The sequence below is a fragment of the Sesamum indicum genome, linkage group LG8 (genome assembly GCF_000512975.1).
Source record: "Sesamum indicum cultivar Zhongzhi No. 13 linkage group LG8, S_indicum_v1.0, whole genome shotgun sequence".
Classification (NCBI taxonomy): Eukaryota; Viridiplantae; Streptophyta; class Magnoliopsida; order Lamiales; family Pedaliaceae; genus Sesamum; species Sesamum indicum.
Window position 1 is genome coordinate 8,649,253 of NC_026152.1, and position 17,634 is coordinate 8,666,886.

At 36.7% G+C, this 17,634-nt stretch overlaps 3 protein-coding genes across 4 annotated transcripts; 1 reads left to right on the top strand and 2 right to left on the bottom strand.

The window, feature by feature from the left end:
- Positions 3,784-5,431, bottom strand: LOC105167975 (vacuolar protein sorting-associated protein 28 homolog 2). 2 transcript variants are annotated; one of them, XM_011087873.2, is made up of 2 exons: positions 5,292-5,431; positions 3,784-4,759 (listed from the first exon to the last, which is right to left on the bottom strand). In XM_011087873.2, exon 2 carries the CDS (start codon positions 4,676-4,678, stop codon positions 4,049-4,051), a length of 630 nt encoding a protein of 209 aa, XP_011086175.1. In that variant the 5' UTR covers positions 4,679-4,759; positions 5,292-5,431; the 3' UTR covers positions 3,784-4,048. The 2 variants fall into 2 exon arrangements, with proteins under 2 accessions (XP_011086175.1, XP_011086176.1); XM_011087874.2 differs by lacking the exon at positions 5,292-5,431 and adding an exon at positions 5,172-5,190.
- Positions 5,353-10,227, bottom strand: LOC105167976 (RNA pseudouridine synthase 6, chloroplastic). The gene is made up of 9 exons (XM_011087876.2): positions 9,901-10,227; positions 9,077-9,205; positions 8,755-9,009; positions 8,580-8,661; positions 7,621-7,736; positions 7,484-7,538; positions 7,012-7,123; positions 6,697-6,866; positions 5,353-6,546 (listed from the first exon to the last, which is right to left on the bottom strand). The coding sequence occupies exons 1-9, from the start codon at positions 10,161-10,163 to the stop codon at positions 6,274-6,276; spliced, it is 1,455 nt and encodes a 484-aa protein (XP_011086178.1). The 5' UTR covers positions 10,164-10,227; the 3' UTR covers positions 5,353-6,273.
- Positions 12,732-14,535, top strand: LOC105167977 (cytochrome P450 77A3-like). The gene is made up of 2 exons (XM_011087877.2): positions 12,732-13,930; positions 14,023-14,535. The coding sequence occupies exons 1-2, from the start codon at positions 12,778-12,780 to the stop codon at positions 14,400-14,402; spliced, it is 1,533 nt and encodes a 510-aa protein (XP_011086179.1). The 5' UTR covers positions 12,732-12,777; the 3' UTR covers positions 14,403-14,535.

Sequence of the window (17,634 nt, forward strand, 5' to 3'; positions counted from 1 at the left end):
AGCCCAGCCGCATGCATGCATACGTGGATGATCATGGGGAAATTCGAATCCAAACTGAGTTTGGCCGGACCTGATATGACAAGTGAAATATACTTACAGTGCGTGATTCATACATAAATTTAGGAAAAGTGACTAAGAATTGCTCTGTGATTGGTTTGGATAAGAATTTTTGAATGATGATGTTAATGATAATCGTCTCTGGAATAAAGTTGTCTGTCCGGGGAAAGTTTATTAATTCTGTCACAGTTGGGAGGAACAGCCGTAGCAAATATCATTAAAATGGATAGTTGCAAAAAGCAGGAAGCTATTTATTTGTTTGGACAAGAAATTTAAGGTGAATACAGTAGTGGTCTTAAATTTCACAAGCAGATTGCATTAATAAGCTGCCACTTTCCACACCAAAAGCTTCAGATAACACTTAATATACATATATGTATTTGAAGCTGCATGCAGTGATGGTTGGAAATCTTTCTCTACTTTTGACAGTTGTATTCTGAGTTTGATCAGTCATAACGGTGTTGTACGAATAGCTAGTCATGAATTTATTGAGAAAGAAAGAAAGAAGGGGTTTCAAGTTTTGATTAAATTTCAGTATAGGGTTTGTTCTTATTTTGATTGGTGGTGAATGATGCTGTCTATGTGCCCACCACTGTTGATATAACATATCGTGGAGACCATTTTCATGGAAAAATCGTCAGACGGAGAGCCTACAAATTCCTTATCTTAAAATCAAGAAAGTGTAGTACTTCAAACTTACTTGTACCTTTTAAATTGTATTTATGAACCAGCACTACGGGTTTAGCCAAACTTTCCACTTAGGCACAAGTCATGTTTAGAGAAAAAAGGATTTTTTTTTTTTGGGAAGATACCTACTTAGATATATGATGATTGGAGAACTTTATTTCAGTCATCAGAATTTTTAATATTTATCAAGATGTTTGGTTTTTTCAATGGACGATGCGATTCAGTAAATTTCAAGGAAGATTGCCGTCCTTATCTAGTGATGCGTACTGAAATCCAATTATAATACCACAAAGATTGAAATATGGAGTGATATAAATTGGAGTTCGACAACATCATAAAGATGGAAGGATTTTTTCAAAAATTTTAAGATTATCAAAGGCCAAAAAACTAATATGCAAATCAGGGGTTTGCATTCTGATGCTTATATCAGTAAAGATTCAGAGGAATGAATAAATGAAACTTAAGTGTAAAATGTGAGATTGGATGGTCTAAATTAAAAAATCCAAAGGTGGAGTGCTAGAACAAACGAAAGACCGTGTGGAAAAGACACTTGCAAGAAAAATATTGGGACGGATCCGTCGGGACAAAAAATAAAAATGAAACCCTATATCACAATAGTCTATATGACAATTCCACACACAATATCAAGGCTATACAAATAACATTTTAACAACTTGGCATTAATACCAAAACGCAAATCATCCTGCAATTTCAGATCTGAAACATGCAAAATGAAACCCTACTTTTTAGAAAATTTATTGCAATAATAAGATTTGATGAAGCCTAACTCCTTGGCTTGGGTTTGGGTCATATTTGTTTATCGGGGTTGAAAAATATGTGTTGTGGGCATCATGCAATAATAAGATTTGAAGAAAGATTAATAAATGTATTAAGATGTCTTATAAATGATTGCGGGTGAGATCCCATGAAATAGTTTGATATCGTCACGGGTGAATATATGAGTATTTCTCTCATATACTGATATACATTATTATTTCAAAGAAAGAGAAATTAATATATTATTTTTAAGATTAAATTTAATTAAAAAATATGAGTAGTTGTAAGAGATAAGTTCTGTTAAAACAAAAAGAATATTTCTCACTAAACCCCTAATTCGAAAAATTGGGTCACCATTATTTCCTGATGTAGAGGTGTTTATGGACCATCATTGGGCTGTGGATTGGTCCATAGATTCTAACTGCCCCATCAGCTAGACCTCATACCGTCAAGCCCTTATTTTTCTAATAATAATAAAATTTAATATTTTAAAAATACGTTATAAAATGCTTTTAATAAATTTAGCCAAACGCCTTCTCATCAAAATCAAATGTGGTGTAGCGTGAGAAACATGCATTTAAACTACATCAAAGAAGATTAACGAGAAAAAGAATCAAATAATAATTTTAATATTATGACTTTATAATTATATGTACTATTTTTAATTTATCACAATAATGGATTTGTAATTTTAATAGTGATTATTATTTTGTAATAGGTGCTGTTGGCAAGAATAAGTGACAATTTTTTTATTTTTTATTTATATAAAATTGTTACTAAAAATAATATGATATATATATATATATAATGATCATTTAGTCCCAACAAATAATCTTTGTTATTATACTCGTTCTATTACAACAATTGTCATCTCGCCAATTGTCTATTAATGTGGCAAATGTATAATGATACAATGTAGTGATAAAAAATTATTATTATTGATGTGTATGAAAACAGGTTGTCTCAAAAAGGTTCAAACGATTCAAAAAGAAAAAAGAAACGAGAGGCTCGTAACATCTTAGGAGACCCAAATCATGAGAGGTCCAAGAACACTTAATAGACGGTCTTGGCAGGTACCCCAAAAAACAGATTGGCAAGTGAAGGAAGCTGAAGGCATCCTCCTACTCAAAGCTCGAATAAGGCCCATCAACCCAAGAGGGAAGCCTAGTACACCAAGCTCAACCCAAGAGGTAAAGTCATTACACTAAGCCAGCCATGTACACCAAGATCGGCCCAAGAAAGAGGCTTGGTACAAAACCTACCGGACCTCAAACCTACCTTCCAGGCTAAGCCCACAAAAAGGGAGGCGTCCCAAAAAGCTGGACTTCATGACCTAGAAGGACTCCTTCCAGAGTAAGAGTCCTCATGTAAAAGGACTCCTCCTCCAACCAAAGATGTGCTGCTCAAGTCAAGGAGAGAATAAGATCATGCCTTATCCACAGATTTTCGCTCTTTTTGTCGAAAATGCAGGTCACTTACAGAGTGCCTACGAAGAGGGACTCCTTCTCTATAAATACAAGCAGCATTTCTCAACAGAGACCTTGAGTCATCCAACAGGATACCTTTAATCCCTCTACCCTCTAGAATTTAGAAAAAAATCACTCTCTATTCTTACATTAGCATTCGAATTGCACTCTTAGCACGATCTCTCTCACGAAATTGCTTACTCTATCACGATTTTCTCGTTACATTTTATTTCTTCTGACTATTATTCTCCTAAATCAAATATTAATTTGGATGTCGGAGTGCTAACGCCTATTTTGCAGATCCCCCTTCCGGATTTGCATTCGCTTTGGTGCGTACAGAAATTTACTATGAAAATACTTTTTTTTTTTTAAGTTCAAACAAACCCCTCCGTACAAAAATTGGATCACACTCATTTTGACTGTAAATTGACTATGAAAGTACTTTATATATATATATATATATTTTGGCCGTTCTCTCATGTCATTTTATTAGTGATTGTATATTTTTTTCTAATAATATAAAGATGTTTTACTAAAACTTTTTGTTCTTCATTTGTAGCACACACACTGCAGTGCAGACTAGAAGGGATAGTTCCAGGCCTGGAGGCTGCTCATGCATTGGCATACCTCGAAAAGCTTTGTCCAACCTTGCGCAGTGGTTCTAAGGTTATCGTTAATTGCAGCGGTCATGGTGAAAAGGATGTGGCAACTGTCCTTCAGTGCAACAAGAACAAATTGCCAAATTGAAATTTGAGTGAAATTCGGGGAAAGCTAACAGAGCATAGAGATACAAAGATGCAGAAGAGAAGTGGTATTGGTCTGAACAAGTAACAAAGGCAACCAAGTGACACAAAATTCAGTACAACATAGTCCATTCAGCAGAAATTTAGGTGAATGTTTACCAATGCCCACAAGAAGTTGAAACAATAAATTACTTCGCTTCAAATTTAACTAGTTCCTACCAATGTTAACACAACGCAATTACAACAGATATGTTTGGTGCTGTCAACAGAAAACAAATATATCCCCACGTATTTACAAACTTACCCCAAAACCAGCAATTATGTTCCAGCAGTGGGTAACGCTGCCATAAACGAGTTATAAGATGACTCCAGATCAAAGTGCAACTGTCGAGCCTGCTGCTCAGTCAGCTCATCAGCAGCACCCATTTTTGACAGCCTTGCAATCCACTCTCTCATCTTTGTCTTCCCCTCAAAATCAGGTGGCAGTATCGACAGCTTATTGAGAGAAGCTGACAAATCCGATAACAGCGGATGGACCTGATCAACTGCAACCATGTTAAGTTTTAATGAATCCATGGCCGTAATAAAATTCTGCACACACTCAGCCACTATGGCAGCTGATGTAGTGGCTGACATTGCTGCGGCTGCACGATGCTCCACAGTGGCAGGAACTCCTGATGTCACAAGACGATTCAGGGCAGCCGGGCAATCCATCTTATAAGTATCATGAAAACGCTCTATACTTGGTACAATATCTTTCAATGTGGAAGACAAAGTTTTAAAATGGGCAATCAACTTTTGGCATTCAGTTTCATATTCTGCTGGAGAAATAATGTCACGGACATAAGCCTTCTCAAGCTTCTCTGTTGCTTTTATAATGGCAAAGAGCTCAGCAAAATTCTCATACATCTCTCTCTCACGCTTGTCGCTCCATAGCTTAACCTCCATTAATGTAGTAAAATATTAATATTTGGAAATTGAATTGGAGAAGAGCACGGGACACGCGCAAAGAGAACCGAACCTTTATCCCTGCAGCAAAATCAAGAACCAAACACTTTTTCAGATCCAGGAAACTGAAATTCGATTTCACTTATCTCCTCGGAGAAGTACAAATTGAAAGAAAGCAATCTGATAGAGGGGGAGATAATAAAATCAGTTGACACGTTAAGAAAACCCCACTCAACAAACAAATCCCAAGTTTGACAGCTGCAATAATACACGTCAAGGCACTGAATCAACAACCTAGCTTTTCAATAAGAATTCAGCAGCATCTTATCGATGAAAACATATCTGCACCCCGTTATACCCATCTTAATAACACAGAAAACACCGAAACAGTTTGTAGATCCCACATCAAGAATCAGGGCAGGGAAAACCTAAGATCAGGAAGCACAAACACATACAAACAAATACAAGAATCCACAAATAACAATTAATATACCTCAAAAGAACAGCAAATCTTAGGGAGACGAAGTCAAATTATATATATATATATAGAGTGAGAGAGAGAGAGAGAGAGAGAGAGAGAGAGAGAGAGAGAGAGAGAGAGAGAACCACTTACGAGAAAGAAAGACGCGGTTTGGAATAATGGGAGGAGTGTTTGAGTTCAGAGGGGAGAGAGCAGGTTGTGCCCAGTCTGAGCTTGCGTCTGTCTCTGGTGTGGCCTTTACAGTTTACTCCATATTCTAATTCTACCCTTTTTTCTTTTTTTTAATTATCGTCTTGACACGCTCTACTTCTACCCACTACATGTATATAATTATTTTTCCATATATTTTAAAATATATTATATAAAATAAGAATGTATAATCAATCCATTATATTTTAAAAGAATTAATAAAATCAATCATCCACATAATAATAAATAATAATATAATAGTGTTACAGATAGTTGTTTATGATAAAAACTGCATATATATTTTATATTAGTATAAATCGAATAATTATTCATATTTTCTCGGCTCTGGTAGTTAATGGAAAGATTCAAGACCAAAATTCATTAATCTTTGTTAAGCTTATTTTGAATTGAGGTGGATGGAGTTTGAACAATTCAATCCAATCAATTACTCTCTTTTGTTCCCAAGGGGGAAAAAAAAGGATAAAAATGGAGTTTGACATGAAAATAGGAGACAATTATCTAAGGCGTTAAGCGTTAAAGGTAGCTTAAGAAAGCTAAAAATAGTAAACTGCTATAATCCAATCATTAATGTATTGTTATTCTCTTAGAAAGTGAGGATGTTGGGCTGGACCAATTTAGACTACCCGATAATTTAGAGGTTCAGGAATTATACTGGCTTTTTTGTATTTAATTTTACACGTTCCGAAAAATAGCCAAAAGATTTATTAATGATTGATTTCGTCTTTATAAAATACAGGGTTCGATGTATTTTAGCTTATCTTTGTTTATCTTACACTAATACAAATAGACAAGTGAAGTGAAAAATTTATGATTCACAATGAGGCTTACCTTTGATAAAATAAAATGCAAGTACAACATCATATAACATCTGACGGTGGTTTCCAGGCATGTGTTGTACTTGTATTTACCTCCACCATGGACATCCAGCCTCATAAGTGTGTTCTCCATCATCCCATGAAATTTGACATGCTTGAAGACCAATGGCAACACTAGGTTCCTTTCCATGGTGAGCAATCCATTCTTCAACAGCCAATACTTTTACATCATCACTGGAGTACTCTTTCTTGTTCTTGCCAAATGGGTTAAGTCCTGGAGAGTTCGCCTCAGCAACCGCAGCTGGCATATACATTGAGTCACCCACTAGAGGGGCTCCACAAGCAGCCAACTGTGCTCGAATCTGCAGGTATAACAACTTGCAAGGGTAAGTTAATCAAAGTCGATTTGCATGTCATGGCAATGTGGATGTTTTTTCTACTCACCCCATATTCTGAATACTACCGAAGAAGTAAAACATGAAGAGAAGTTCAACATAATTCCATCTCCATACCTGATGTGTCCGACCTGTCAAAAGGTTGATTTCACACTCGTACGCAAAATCTTTACTAGGCCATCCACAGTCCTCAATGCTATTTTTCTCTTCAATTATACGATTTGGCCAGGGAACTTTCCTGCACTCTAAGACCTCCAGTTGGCATAAGTGCCAACCATTGATGAATTCTGCACACAACAAAGAATAAAATTTATATGAAACCGAACACATTTGATATTCTCTTTGCCAGGGAAAATAAGAAAAAAAGAGAACATCACATGGTTCAGTCATGCATTAAAACACAACCAACCACTCAGACAACAAAGTGGTCACCTCCAGATATGAGTCGGGGAGCGATATTAACTGGGCGCATATAGTGGGTAATTACTCCAAGTGATACGGGAGCAGCAGCAAGAGCAAGATAAAGCTTCTTAACCTTTTTCTCCTGCGAACAACATATATTGTTTTAAATGCAGCAGACAACGGCCAACGATTCTGCAGAAATGCTTCAGAAACAAGAACATGAAATGACACCAAGAAAATAACCTAGATTCCTTTCTACTCTATATGTCCTGGGGAGATGACGAGCACAGAAGCCAGGGCACGGAGATCAATTATAATTATATCCATTATTTGAAAAACATAATCCATGAGATGATAGTGTGAACAAGTGATAATTAAGAAAGTAAGGTAAATAACTAGGGAAGGCCAAATGCGATCTTCTGCAAGCAAAATTTAATAAATTGATTGCCGTCATAATCATCCTAAATTACTAAAGCAAACAAAATATAAATCTGCAACTAACCCTTATTTTCCCATGGAAAACGGAGCAGTACTCCTTTGTTCTCGCTAACACTACACTGTAAATAAATAAAAAACAATTAACACTCTGCTTCCGTTACTATATAACAAGACATTATAAAATACACTATTTTCACTTACCAGCCCTCGGTGCAATTATCAATCTGGTGGGTAGTCCTCAAGGGAGCGTCTAATCCTAAAGCACGAGTAGCAAATGTTGCACAACTTTCTTCGATATTATCTGTGGTTCCTCCAACCTGATCAAAGTTAACATACCTCAGGCACCTTCAGCACACAACAGACTAACTTTCAACTCATCACATTCTCAAGGAACATTACATCAAAAAAAGGAAAAGAAAATCAAAAGATGGATGTGTAATATATCAAATTTGGAAAAAGAAGAATAGTTTCTGGTTACCCCTACATTGATCATGACATCATAAGTAAATGAAACATCAATTGTATATGTTCAGTTGTTCACAGTCAATGTTTCACCAAAAGATTGAGAGGAAAGTAGTTATCATTTCTATCTGATCTCTGGAAGAAGACATGCTCATTTACATTATCTTTCACAAATAGCATCAGGAGAGTGCCAGAAAGTCGTTTGCAGTTTGATAACCTCGTGGTGGCATAACAGACCCAAGGGAACACATATTACCTTTACATTGAAGTTCATGCAGCATCCTTTATTTAAAAGGCAAGTTTTAGTTATAGGTAAGAACAATGAAAAGTATGAAATATTGAAGATAAAGTCATAATGAAAGATGATCACAAAAATCACAATTTCATAAACAAGAGATAATAAAATTGTTTGTTTTGCAGATGAAGAACACAGGTAGAAATTTTTGTAAATATCATACTGAGAAAACCATGGAAATTTGAAAAGGACAGATGACAAATTTTTGTTTTAAGGAAAAGGCATGGTTAAGATGAGACAAGCACTTTTTCCTGATAACATTACAAAGAAACTTATTATCCATTAAAACCAGGTTACAGTAACATGGACCAATTATCAATTTCAAGAAAAAAGGGTCTAAACAAGCTCTCCAACTAGGCATAAAATGTATGATCATCATAGATTGTAAAGATCAACCACATACTGATGTACCCGCAGGTTTGTCCAAAATAACGTAGTCATCAGTCACAGCAACAATCCGAGATCTCCAGTCAATTTCATAGCACCTGATTGGAAAAGATATATCAGGATTGCCAGATTCCCAGGCCATATTAAACTAACAAAAGTCAGGAAAAAGCATATATACGTCAGAAGAAAACCTTGGAAAGCGTTTTGGGTGTACATGAACACGTAAGTAAGTTCCAGCTTCAACAAACTCATCAGGGCGAGTAATTCGAAAAGTTTTCTGTGCTTCTCGTACTGTTTTCCCTTTAATAGATGCTCTTTTCCTTAGAACTGATGGATCTGTGAATTCTTTAAAAGTCTTGATTTGCTCAGGCGTAGCACTTGGTGGAGGGTCCGGGCATACAAGAGCATAAAATACAGCTCCAAAATGAATGAGATCTGCAACAAATCTTCGAAGATGGAACATATCAGTATCACACATCAAATCATAATTAAAATAAAATGATGAAGACTCACAGTGGTGGTAGGTTCAAAGCACTACTGATATACTCAAGAACAGGTCCTCCTTTTGAAACAACCAAGTGTTCCACCCTTGGAGGTCCATTCTGGGATGGGCAAGGAAGAAGGCGGCCATACGGAGGGTAGCTGAAAAAAAAATGATTAACCATTCCGTAGGGAGAACTAAGGAGAAAAAATCAAGCATACAAATAAAATCCAGGAATTCCATATCAAAGGAAAAATAGTTATCACTTTCAGATGGGCTTAAATGAAACTTCATTATGCTTGCTTCATTTTCAATAATCTGATTGTCTTAGAACACCCTCAAGGTAACATCTTGACTATCGAGTTTGAAGTTATTTTCTTTTGTGTTAACAGGCAGCTGCATAATAACGGAACATCATGAGGCGACTAGGAGAAAGACGGTCATATATGCAATGATCTTCCCAAGAGGAAATTTTGTCACTATATCTACTGCCATCACTAATTTATGCTTTCTATATAACCGGCTTGGTGGCAGACAGAGACAACATGTCAACTTAAGTAATGGTAAGACTCGTGAACACCGGCGTCAGCGGGATGCTAACATGGACTAGATGGACTCAGAGAAGGCAGACGTGCACTGTTATGACTCTCTTAAGAATGCAAGGGGAAATGTCGCATCTGATGGGAAAAAAAAAAAACAAAGAAAAATAACGGAATGTGCGTAATCACAAAACAATACATATTAAGAACAAACACATATTGTATTTACAGAGTGAGGAAAACTGAGAATTAAGAACTATCAGCAAATTCTCTTCTTCCAGGAACTCGTTAATTTGGACCAACCAATTGCTAAGTACCTATTATTAGAAATATGAATCGAGGAATTCGTACTAATATCCGCAGAGGCAGTAGATTCGCAGCTTAAGTTTCTTTTGCCGGCAATGAGGGTGTGGTGTTTGTGAATATTCTTGAAACGACAGTTCGTGGCGGCTAACGTGCGAGCGAGGTTGATATGGGTGAAGAAGTTCCGGCGGAAACTGGAAGCAGATAAAAGCGAGGAAACAACACTGCCGGCGAGGGTTGAAGATAAGGCAGTGGTGGCGCCAATCGCCATTGTCATCGGTTCCGCGCAGGGTTTATCGGTGGTTCTACGATGGAACGGGCCACATGTACTTTGGATGTCGAACAATTGCGACTTTGGCGGTCGTTTGCAATAAGTCGCTTTTACATATTGGGTAGCGACTTTCTCGGAAATGGGCCAACTTTCGCTCCACTCCTATTAGGCCCATGTTGGTTGTTAGAAACGGTAATCGGCCCAATACCAAGCCCTAAATATACTTTCCGACAAGAGGGAATTGGGGAATATGACATTTGTAGATTAGGGTTTTTTAATTCGGGGAAAGTATAATTTGAAGTTAAAAGATTATACATATTCAAATTTTGAGGTGAAAATGGTTAATTAACTAAAGAAACCCATAGCACAAAAGTCTCAGCCAACTCTTGTATCCCAAGCCAAATTGTGCCAAATTCATATTTTTTGTCCTAGGAATTTTTTTTAATTTAATCTCACCTATTACTATATTTTATATTACATTTCATAAATTAAAAAAAAATTCTATTTAGTCGTCACCTATATTTTTCATCTAATAATTAACAAAAATGCATATAAGACCACTGGCGACTATTAATTATGGAACAAAAATGCCTGTGATGACTAAAATGAATAAGTTTTCAATTTATAAGATGCAACGTGAGAATTATAACAAATTAATTAAATTAGAAAAGACTCTACAATATGAGACCAAATATACAATTTTCCAAAAAACTGTAGAAATTTTTTCTCAAGAAATCGTTCAAGAATTTATAAAATATTTGTAAAAAGTAAAAAATTATAAAATACAAAATATTATGTGATTCAGATAATATTTGTACTTAAATATGTATATATATCTGTATATATATTTGTATTATAAAATATAGCAAAAAATTCCTTCCCTTAGAAATTAACAGAAATTATGTCACACTCGCCTATTATGCTAACGGACCTTATTTTTTGGCCTTTTTTAGAATTACTTTAAGTGTATAATATCCATTATGCCCGTTTCTTTCATATTTAAATATATTTTAAATTAATTTATTTATATTATTATTTTATTTAAACATATTTAACTAATTTAAATAATTTATTGAGTCCAAATATATTACAATAAATTGTATTTATTTATAAGTATATTAATTTAATATAAAACACCTAAAAAATATATAATTTTTTTGCAAATTAAAATTTTAAATTTAAAAAATACAATACAAATTTATATATTAAAATTCACATTTCAAATTAGAATTTATATGCAATATAAAAGTTACTTTATTATATATTATTAACTCAATTAAATTATTATTAATTTAAATACATTTTATTTATTTATAAATAATATTGATTAAATATCAAAATAAAAAAAATAATTTTAATTATTTTAAGTTATATTATTTATTATAAATAATATTTAAAATTTCAAAAATTTAAATTATTTTTATATATTTTTTTTACTTCTTCTCTGTGCCGGTAGGAATATTGATGTCATTTTTTCAAATTTTTCTGAAAACATTCAGCTCGTTGGATATGTAAATTCTAATTATGCAAACGATAAAGATAGTAGGAAATCCACCACTTTGAAAGGGGGCTTGGCCTTCGGCCATTGATAACTGTTTCCATCTTCTCTTTGTGTCTTTCATTCTCTTTCTCCTAAAAGTTCTTTGTGAAATAGTGGTGGGTTTCAGTGGCTGATTGTGTGGATCTTTGTGATCTGAAAGTTGAGGTGTTGTTGAGGCTTTATGGTGGTGCAATCGTGGGTATTTACTTGTAGGTGCGATGCCTACTAATCGTGCTCACTTTATCGGTTTGGATCTGGCTTTTCTAAGCCTTTTTCATTCACATATTGTTGTTTCTTTATTATTTCTGATTTAATCATATTATATTTGTGATTTTTAATATTGGCCTGTAATTATTTAAGGAGTTTCATACTTCATTTCTGTAATAATTGATAGACTATTTCTGTCAAGGAATTACCACGAAGGGGTTCTTACTCCCTATAAATTATATAGCAAGTGCAAAATATTTACTGTGTAATTGGTGCATAGTTAAAAAAAAATGACCAATCACATATCAAATGTATTATACTTACTTTTTGATTAATTTGATTTAGCCAAATTTAATCTGGATTATAATTTTTCTTATTATAAGAATTGTTTTTTGGAAGGACAGCGTGATAGTTATAGGAATCTCCGAAGATTAAACATAAGTTACTCCAAATTAGAACTATAGCAAATTAAGTCATTCACTTATTTATGATCCATTAATTATTGCATTAATATTAATTTGGTACTGTTATACCAACTCCTATATGTATAATGCCTCTGTTTTGTTCGCAGGGGTGGCTGCCTCTATTCGATTGAATGAATCAATAATATACCAAATTGTAATTGGTTTAATTTCATCAAATTAAGTTTAAATTAGATAAATTTGAACCGACCTACGTTTTTAAAATTAATGTTTCTAATATCTTACCTAATTATTAATTAATACCGCCAGTTTAGTCAAAAGTGTTTCACCAACCTCCATTCTGTGTTCTTTATAACCCTCAATATGTACTGCGCACTCTTCAATTCACTCTCTATTGCTCAACCCTCTAACTATCTTTAATTTGCTTCCCAATCTCGGGTTCTGTGGGAACATGATTCTGATACACATTCTACTACTTTGCTTGGCAGCCCTCTTCCTCCGGCTGGGGTGGCGGTACTGGTCAGCCATGGGCCGAGGGCCAAGAAACCTCCCACCAGGGCCACCAGGGTGGCCACTGGTCGGGAATTTATTCCAAGTTATCCTCCAACGCCGTCTTTTCATGCATGTGGTGCGGGATTTACGTGCAAAATATGGCCCAATTTTCACCATGCAAATGGGACAACGTACTCTAGTGATCGTCACCAGCTCAGAGCTCATTCACGAAGCACTCATACAGAAGGGCGCGGTCTTTGCGAGTCGGCCGCCTGATTATTCCCCCATCCGGCTCATATTCAGCCTTGGGAGATGCGAAATCAACTTGGCTGAGTATGGACCTCTGTGGCGCTCCCTCCGCCGCAACTTTTTGTCGGAGCTGATGAACCCTACGAGAATAAAGCAGTGCAGCTGGATCAGAAAATGGTCGATGGACAACCACATGAAACGGCTTCAAGATGAGGCTTCCCGAGTGGGCTACGTGGAGGTGATAAGCAATTGCAGGCTCACCACGTGCAGCATTCTTGTTTGCTTGTGCTTTGGTGTAAAGATTTCTGAAGACCGCATCAAAGCCATTGAAAGGATAATAAAAGATATCCTGCTAATGACGACACCAAAGCTGCTGGACTTCTTGCCGGTGCTGACCCCGCTGTTCCGCCACCAGGTGAAAGCCGCGAAGGAGCTGAGGAGGAAGCAGATGGAGTGTTTGGTTCCGTTGATTAGGAACAGAAAGGCTTTTGTAGAGAGCGGAGGACACCCTAACGCCACCACTTCAGAAATGGCAAGCCCATTGGGCGCTGCCTATGTAGATTCGTTGTTCAATATCGAACCACCAAGCAGAGGCAGGCTGGGGGAAGAAGAAATATTGACGCTCTGCACTGAAGCTATAATTGCCGGCACTGACACCAGCGCCACCGCACTTGAATGGGCTTTACTCCATTTGGTTCAAGACCAAGAAATGCAAGAAATACTCTACAAAGAGATTGTTGAGTGCGTTGGCAAAAATGGTGCTATTACAGAGAGTGATGTCGAGAAAATGCCGTATCTTGGAGATATAGTGAAAGAGACATTCAGAAGACACCCGCCCAGCTATTTTCTGCTCTCACATGCAGGTAACTAATCAATTCATTCTTGACCTCTGCAGCTTTTGCTCTCAATCTCATGCGCATGCACAAGACTGAATTTTCTACTTAACTGATCACAGCCACAAAGGAGACTGAGCTAGGCGGATACACAATTCCGGCAGGCGTGAATGTGGAGATCTACACGAAGTGGTTGACGGAGGACCCTGAAATGTGGCAAAACCCTAGCAAATTCCGGCCGGAGAGGTTCTTGACAGGTGACGGCGTGGATGTGGATATCACGGGGAGAGGAGTGAAGATGCTGCCATTTGGAGTGGGCCGGAGGATTTGCCCCGCCTGGAGTTTGGGCACATTACACGTGAATTTGTTGCTGGCAAGGATGGTGCAGGCGTTCAAGTGGATCCCCATTCCGGATCATCCGCCCGACCCGACTGACACATTCGCATTCACTGTTGTTATGAAGGATCCCCTCAAAGCAATAATTCTGCCCCGGCAAAATTAAAGAAGATTTGAGTAATTGACTGTGCAGACATTACAAATGTCTCCTTCCTCGTTCCGCTACCTCAAATTAAGTGCTATTTATAGGATGATGATTCGAAAGTCACTAGGCTGAATCCGATTTTCCTTATTCAGAAGTGGGGAAATTCACCGTATCGAGTATGGTATTAAGTATAATATATTTGCAATGTGATTAATATATAGATTAAGAAAATAATTAATCACATAATAAGTGTATCATAATTACTCTGTAATTGATTTGATCCAATCAAATGTATTTTGTTAAAGATTTTCCTTAAAAGTGTTGGAGTTGCCAAAACTTAATACATTATATTTTTAGGATAAAATTCACTTGGCGCCCGACATTTGGATAATTAATCCCTAATTTTTAATTTACTTTTAATTAGTTAGTTCATAGAAAGTGTTTACACTCGCTTCAAAAAGCGATTTTCAACTTCTAGTTGCAAAAATACTTTTGAAGTGTTTAGGATACCAATTTTTGATTTGCTAAAAAAAACACTTGTAGGCCAAACGTTTTTAGCTGTTTTGTAAATAAATCTAATTTTATATTTTAGTACATTACCTTTATGATAATAATCTTAATTCAACTTTATCATTTTTAATTTTTATTTCTAAAATTGTATATTGAAAGTTCATGTCGGAGTTTTCAAATAATTTAAATTTACCAATAATTAAATTTACACTTTTAAATATTTAATATTTTATGGTTCATTTGTTGTATCATCTAATTATATTATTTTGTTAACATATTATTATTTGATTAATTAATAAATTGATTATTTTTTGCAATCATACAAGTTTAATTATTCTATATGAATAAATAATTATATTACTTAGTGGAGCATTATTAAATTAAATATATTTTTATGATAGTTTTAAAAATATAAATATGAAATACTTATAATTGAAATTAAATTTATGATTTTTTATGGAAAGATAATTAATAGCGACAAACAACAAGTAAAATAATAAGCAAAAAGATAATATCTTTTTAGCACATAGGACAAAATAGTCTTTCATTAATTAAGTTATTTTAAAAGTGATCTTTCTCCATACACTATCCAATTTAATTTTTATCTGCTTTTTATTTTTTTACAAATACTATCCACTTTTGATTCTGGTTCAACTTCTAACTTTTTCTACAAAAATCACTTATTTAAAAGTAGAAATTTTTGCAAACACTCTGACCCCCAAACCCCCACCAATAAGGTGTGGAGAAGGGAGGAGACCCAAAGGGTTGTTTGAGAGAGAGAACAGAGAGACAGTCGGCAAAGGGGAAGGGGATTAGGGTTAGGGTTTGAGTGAATGAGAAAGAGAGAAAGGGTATTAATAAGCCAAGAAGCAGGTCAAACCTTGGTGGGCCGGGTTGGTGGGTCAGGTGGCCTATTGGGTCGTAAGTGATTCAACCGTCCAGCAGATATGAAAGGGCCCAAGCCAATTAGTCTTGGGCCATTTTTTATTTACATTTTTCACCTTGATCTAAAAACCAAGATGGCGGATCTTAATATGGCTTTCATTACTGCCCGTTGTCTTGAACCTGCATATTACCTACAAAAGAGAAGATTAGAAGCAAGGGTAATTCATAATTAAGAATATTAAGGCAATTTTTAAATTTTTCAATGGATAAGCATTTAGTGCCCATGTCTCACGAGGCGCCTATCACACAGCGCGTCGTGTGGCTAGTAGTCCGCTGACTACGTCCGCCAATACCTCCGCTCGGCACAAATGCAGCGCGCCGAATATATCAGAGTCGGGAGGAATAAATCACAAAACAGTAAATTGCGCACGCGGATTCAGAAAACCAAATTGCATTGAACTGAAAATGCGTATACAATGATCAACGATGCTAGAGCAAGGGTTCGCCTTGAGGAGGACTCCAACACGTCACTAAACCAAGCTTCTTGAACTCATTCCCCCCTATAATAGGCTTAAAAAAATAAATCCTATCGTCTGCACTAGACACTAGAAAAGCTGAAATTTGCAACTCAAGAGGCGTAACGTCCCCTTGAGGAATCTAAACAACAGAAAGCAAATAACAAAGCAGTAACAAAGCAATAAAAGGCCTACACCTAGGACTCTAAGACTAGTTGGTTGTCCAGCGTCTGTCGATGAAGGCTGAGTGGTCGGCCATGTAGAACGGTTGAGTGGCCGAAGTGCGCGTCACGGGGCCTAGTGAATGGGCAACCCATGACATTCTCCCCCACCTGAGATAGCGACGTCCCTGGCGCTACGAAAGCATGGTACGCTTCGACAAGAGGTAGAAACGCCTTTAGGTTTGTCACTCGCTCCCAAGTGTTCTCCTCGCTGCTGCATCCCCTCCATTTCACCAAGTACTCTGTGTGGTCTTTCTTCGCGGTACTCGTCACTCGGTGATCTAGGATTGCTTCAGCCACCTTCTCCTTCGTCTTCTTCAATTCGAGTTGTGGGCTGCTGGGTTGATTGCGGGTATCGTCTTCCTTGTCTGCTGAATACTTTTTCAATTGGCTGACATGGAAGACGTTGTGGATCTTCCACCACGGCGGTAACTCCACCTTGTACGCCACCGTCCCATTACGCCTAAGGACAGGCAAAGGACCAACATATTTCTGCATCAACCGAGGATCTCTCCACCTTGATGACTTTGACAATTTCGGATTCGGGACCTTCACCAGCACCAGGTCTCCCGCATTGAACTCAATGAAGCGGCGATTCTGATCTGCATACTTCTTCATCCGCTTCTGAGCTGTCTCCAGGCAACTTCTAACGATATCAACATTCTTCTTCCACTCCTGGGAGAAACGTCGAGTAAGAGGGGATCTCACACTTTGGGAGATGTCAAGAGTGTGAGGAAGGAGCGGTTGCTGCCCAGTAACGATTTCAAAAGCGCTCTTGTTGATAGTGGAAGAGCTCTTTTGAACATTGAAATATAGCTGAGCGACATCCAGGAGCTTCACCCAATCCTTCTGCGTACCTCGCACAAAGTGCCGAAGGTAGTCCTTCAACGTAGAATTAAAGCATTTTGTCTGACCATCGGACTGTGGATGATAGCTCGAGCTCATGGAACGTGTGGACCCGAGAAATTTGAACAACTCGGTCCGGAAGACGCTAGTGAATCGGGAGTCACAATCACTGACAATATCTTTTGGCAGTCCCCAATGTTTGACGATGTGCTTGAAAAAGAGATGAGCTGTCCCTTCTGCTGTAACGTGTTTGGGTGCTGCGATAAATGTAGCATA

What these genes read in the sequence shown, in the direction of transcription:
- LOC105167975 (XM_011087873.2), bottom strand. Translation starts at nt 4,678, where the DNA reads ATGGAGGTTAAGCTATGGAGCGACAAGCGTGAGAGAGAGATGTATGAG.
- LOC105167976 (XM_011087876.2), bottom strand. Translation starts at nt 10,163, where the DNA reads ATGACAATGGCGATTGGCGCCACCACTGCCTTATCTTCAACCCTCGCC. An exon ending in GCTTTGAACCTACCACCACT is followed by an intron (nt 9,010 to 9,076) that starts GTGAGTCTTCAT and finishes CCATCTTCGAAG; the next exon opens with ATTTGTTGCAGATCTCATTC. An exon ending in GATAATTGCACCGAGGGCTG is followed by an intron (nt 7,539 to 7,620) that starts GTAAGTGAAAAT and finishes ATTTATTTACAG; the next exon opens with TGTAGTGTTAGCGAGAACAA.
- LOC105167977 (XM_011087877.2), top strand. Translation starts at nt 12,778, where the DNA reads ATGATTCTGATACACATTCTACTACTTTGCTTGGCAGCCCTCTTCCTC. An exon ending in TTTTCTGCTCTCACATGCAG is followed by an intron (nt 13,931 to 14,022) that starts GTAACTAATCAA and finishes AACTGATCACAG; the next exon opens with CCACAAAGGAGACTGAGCTA.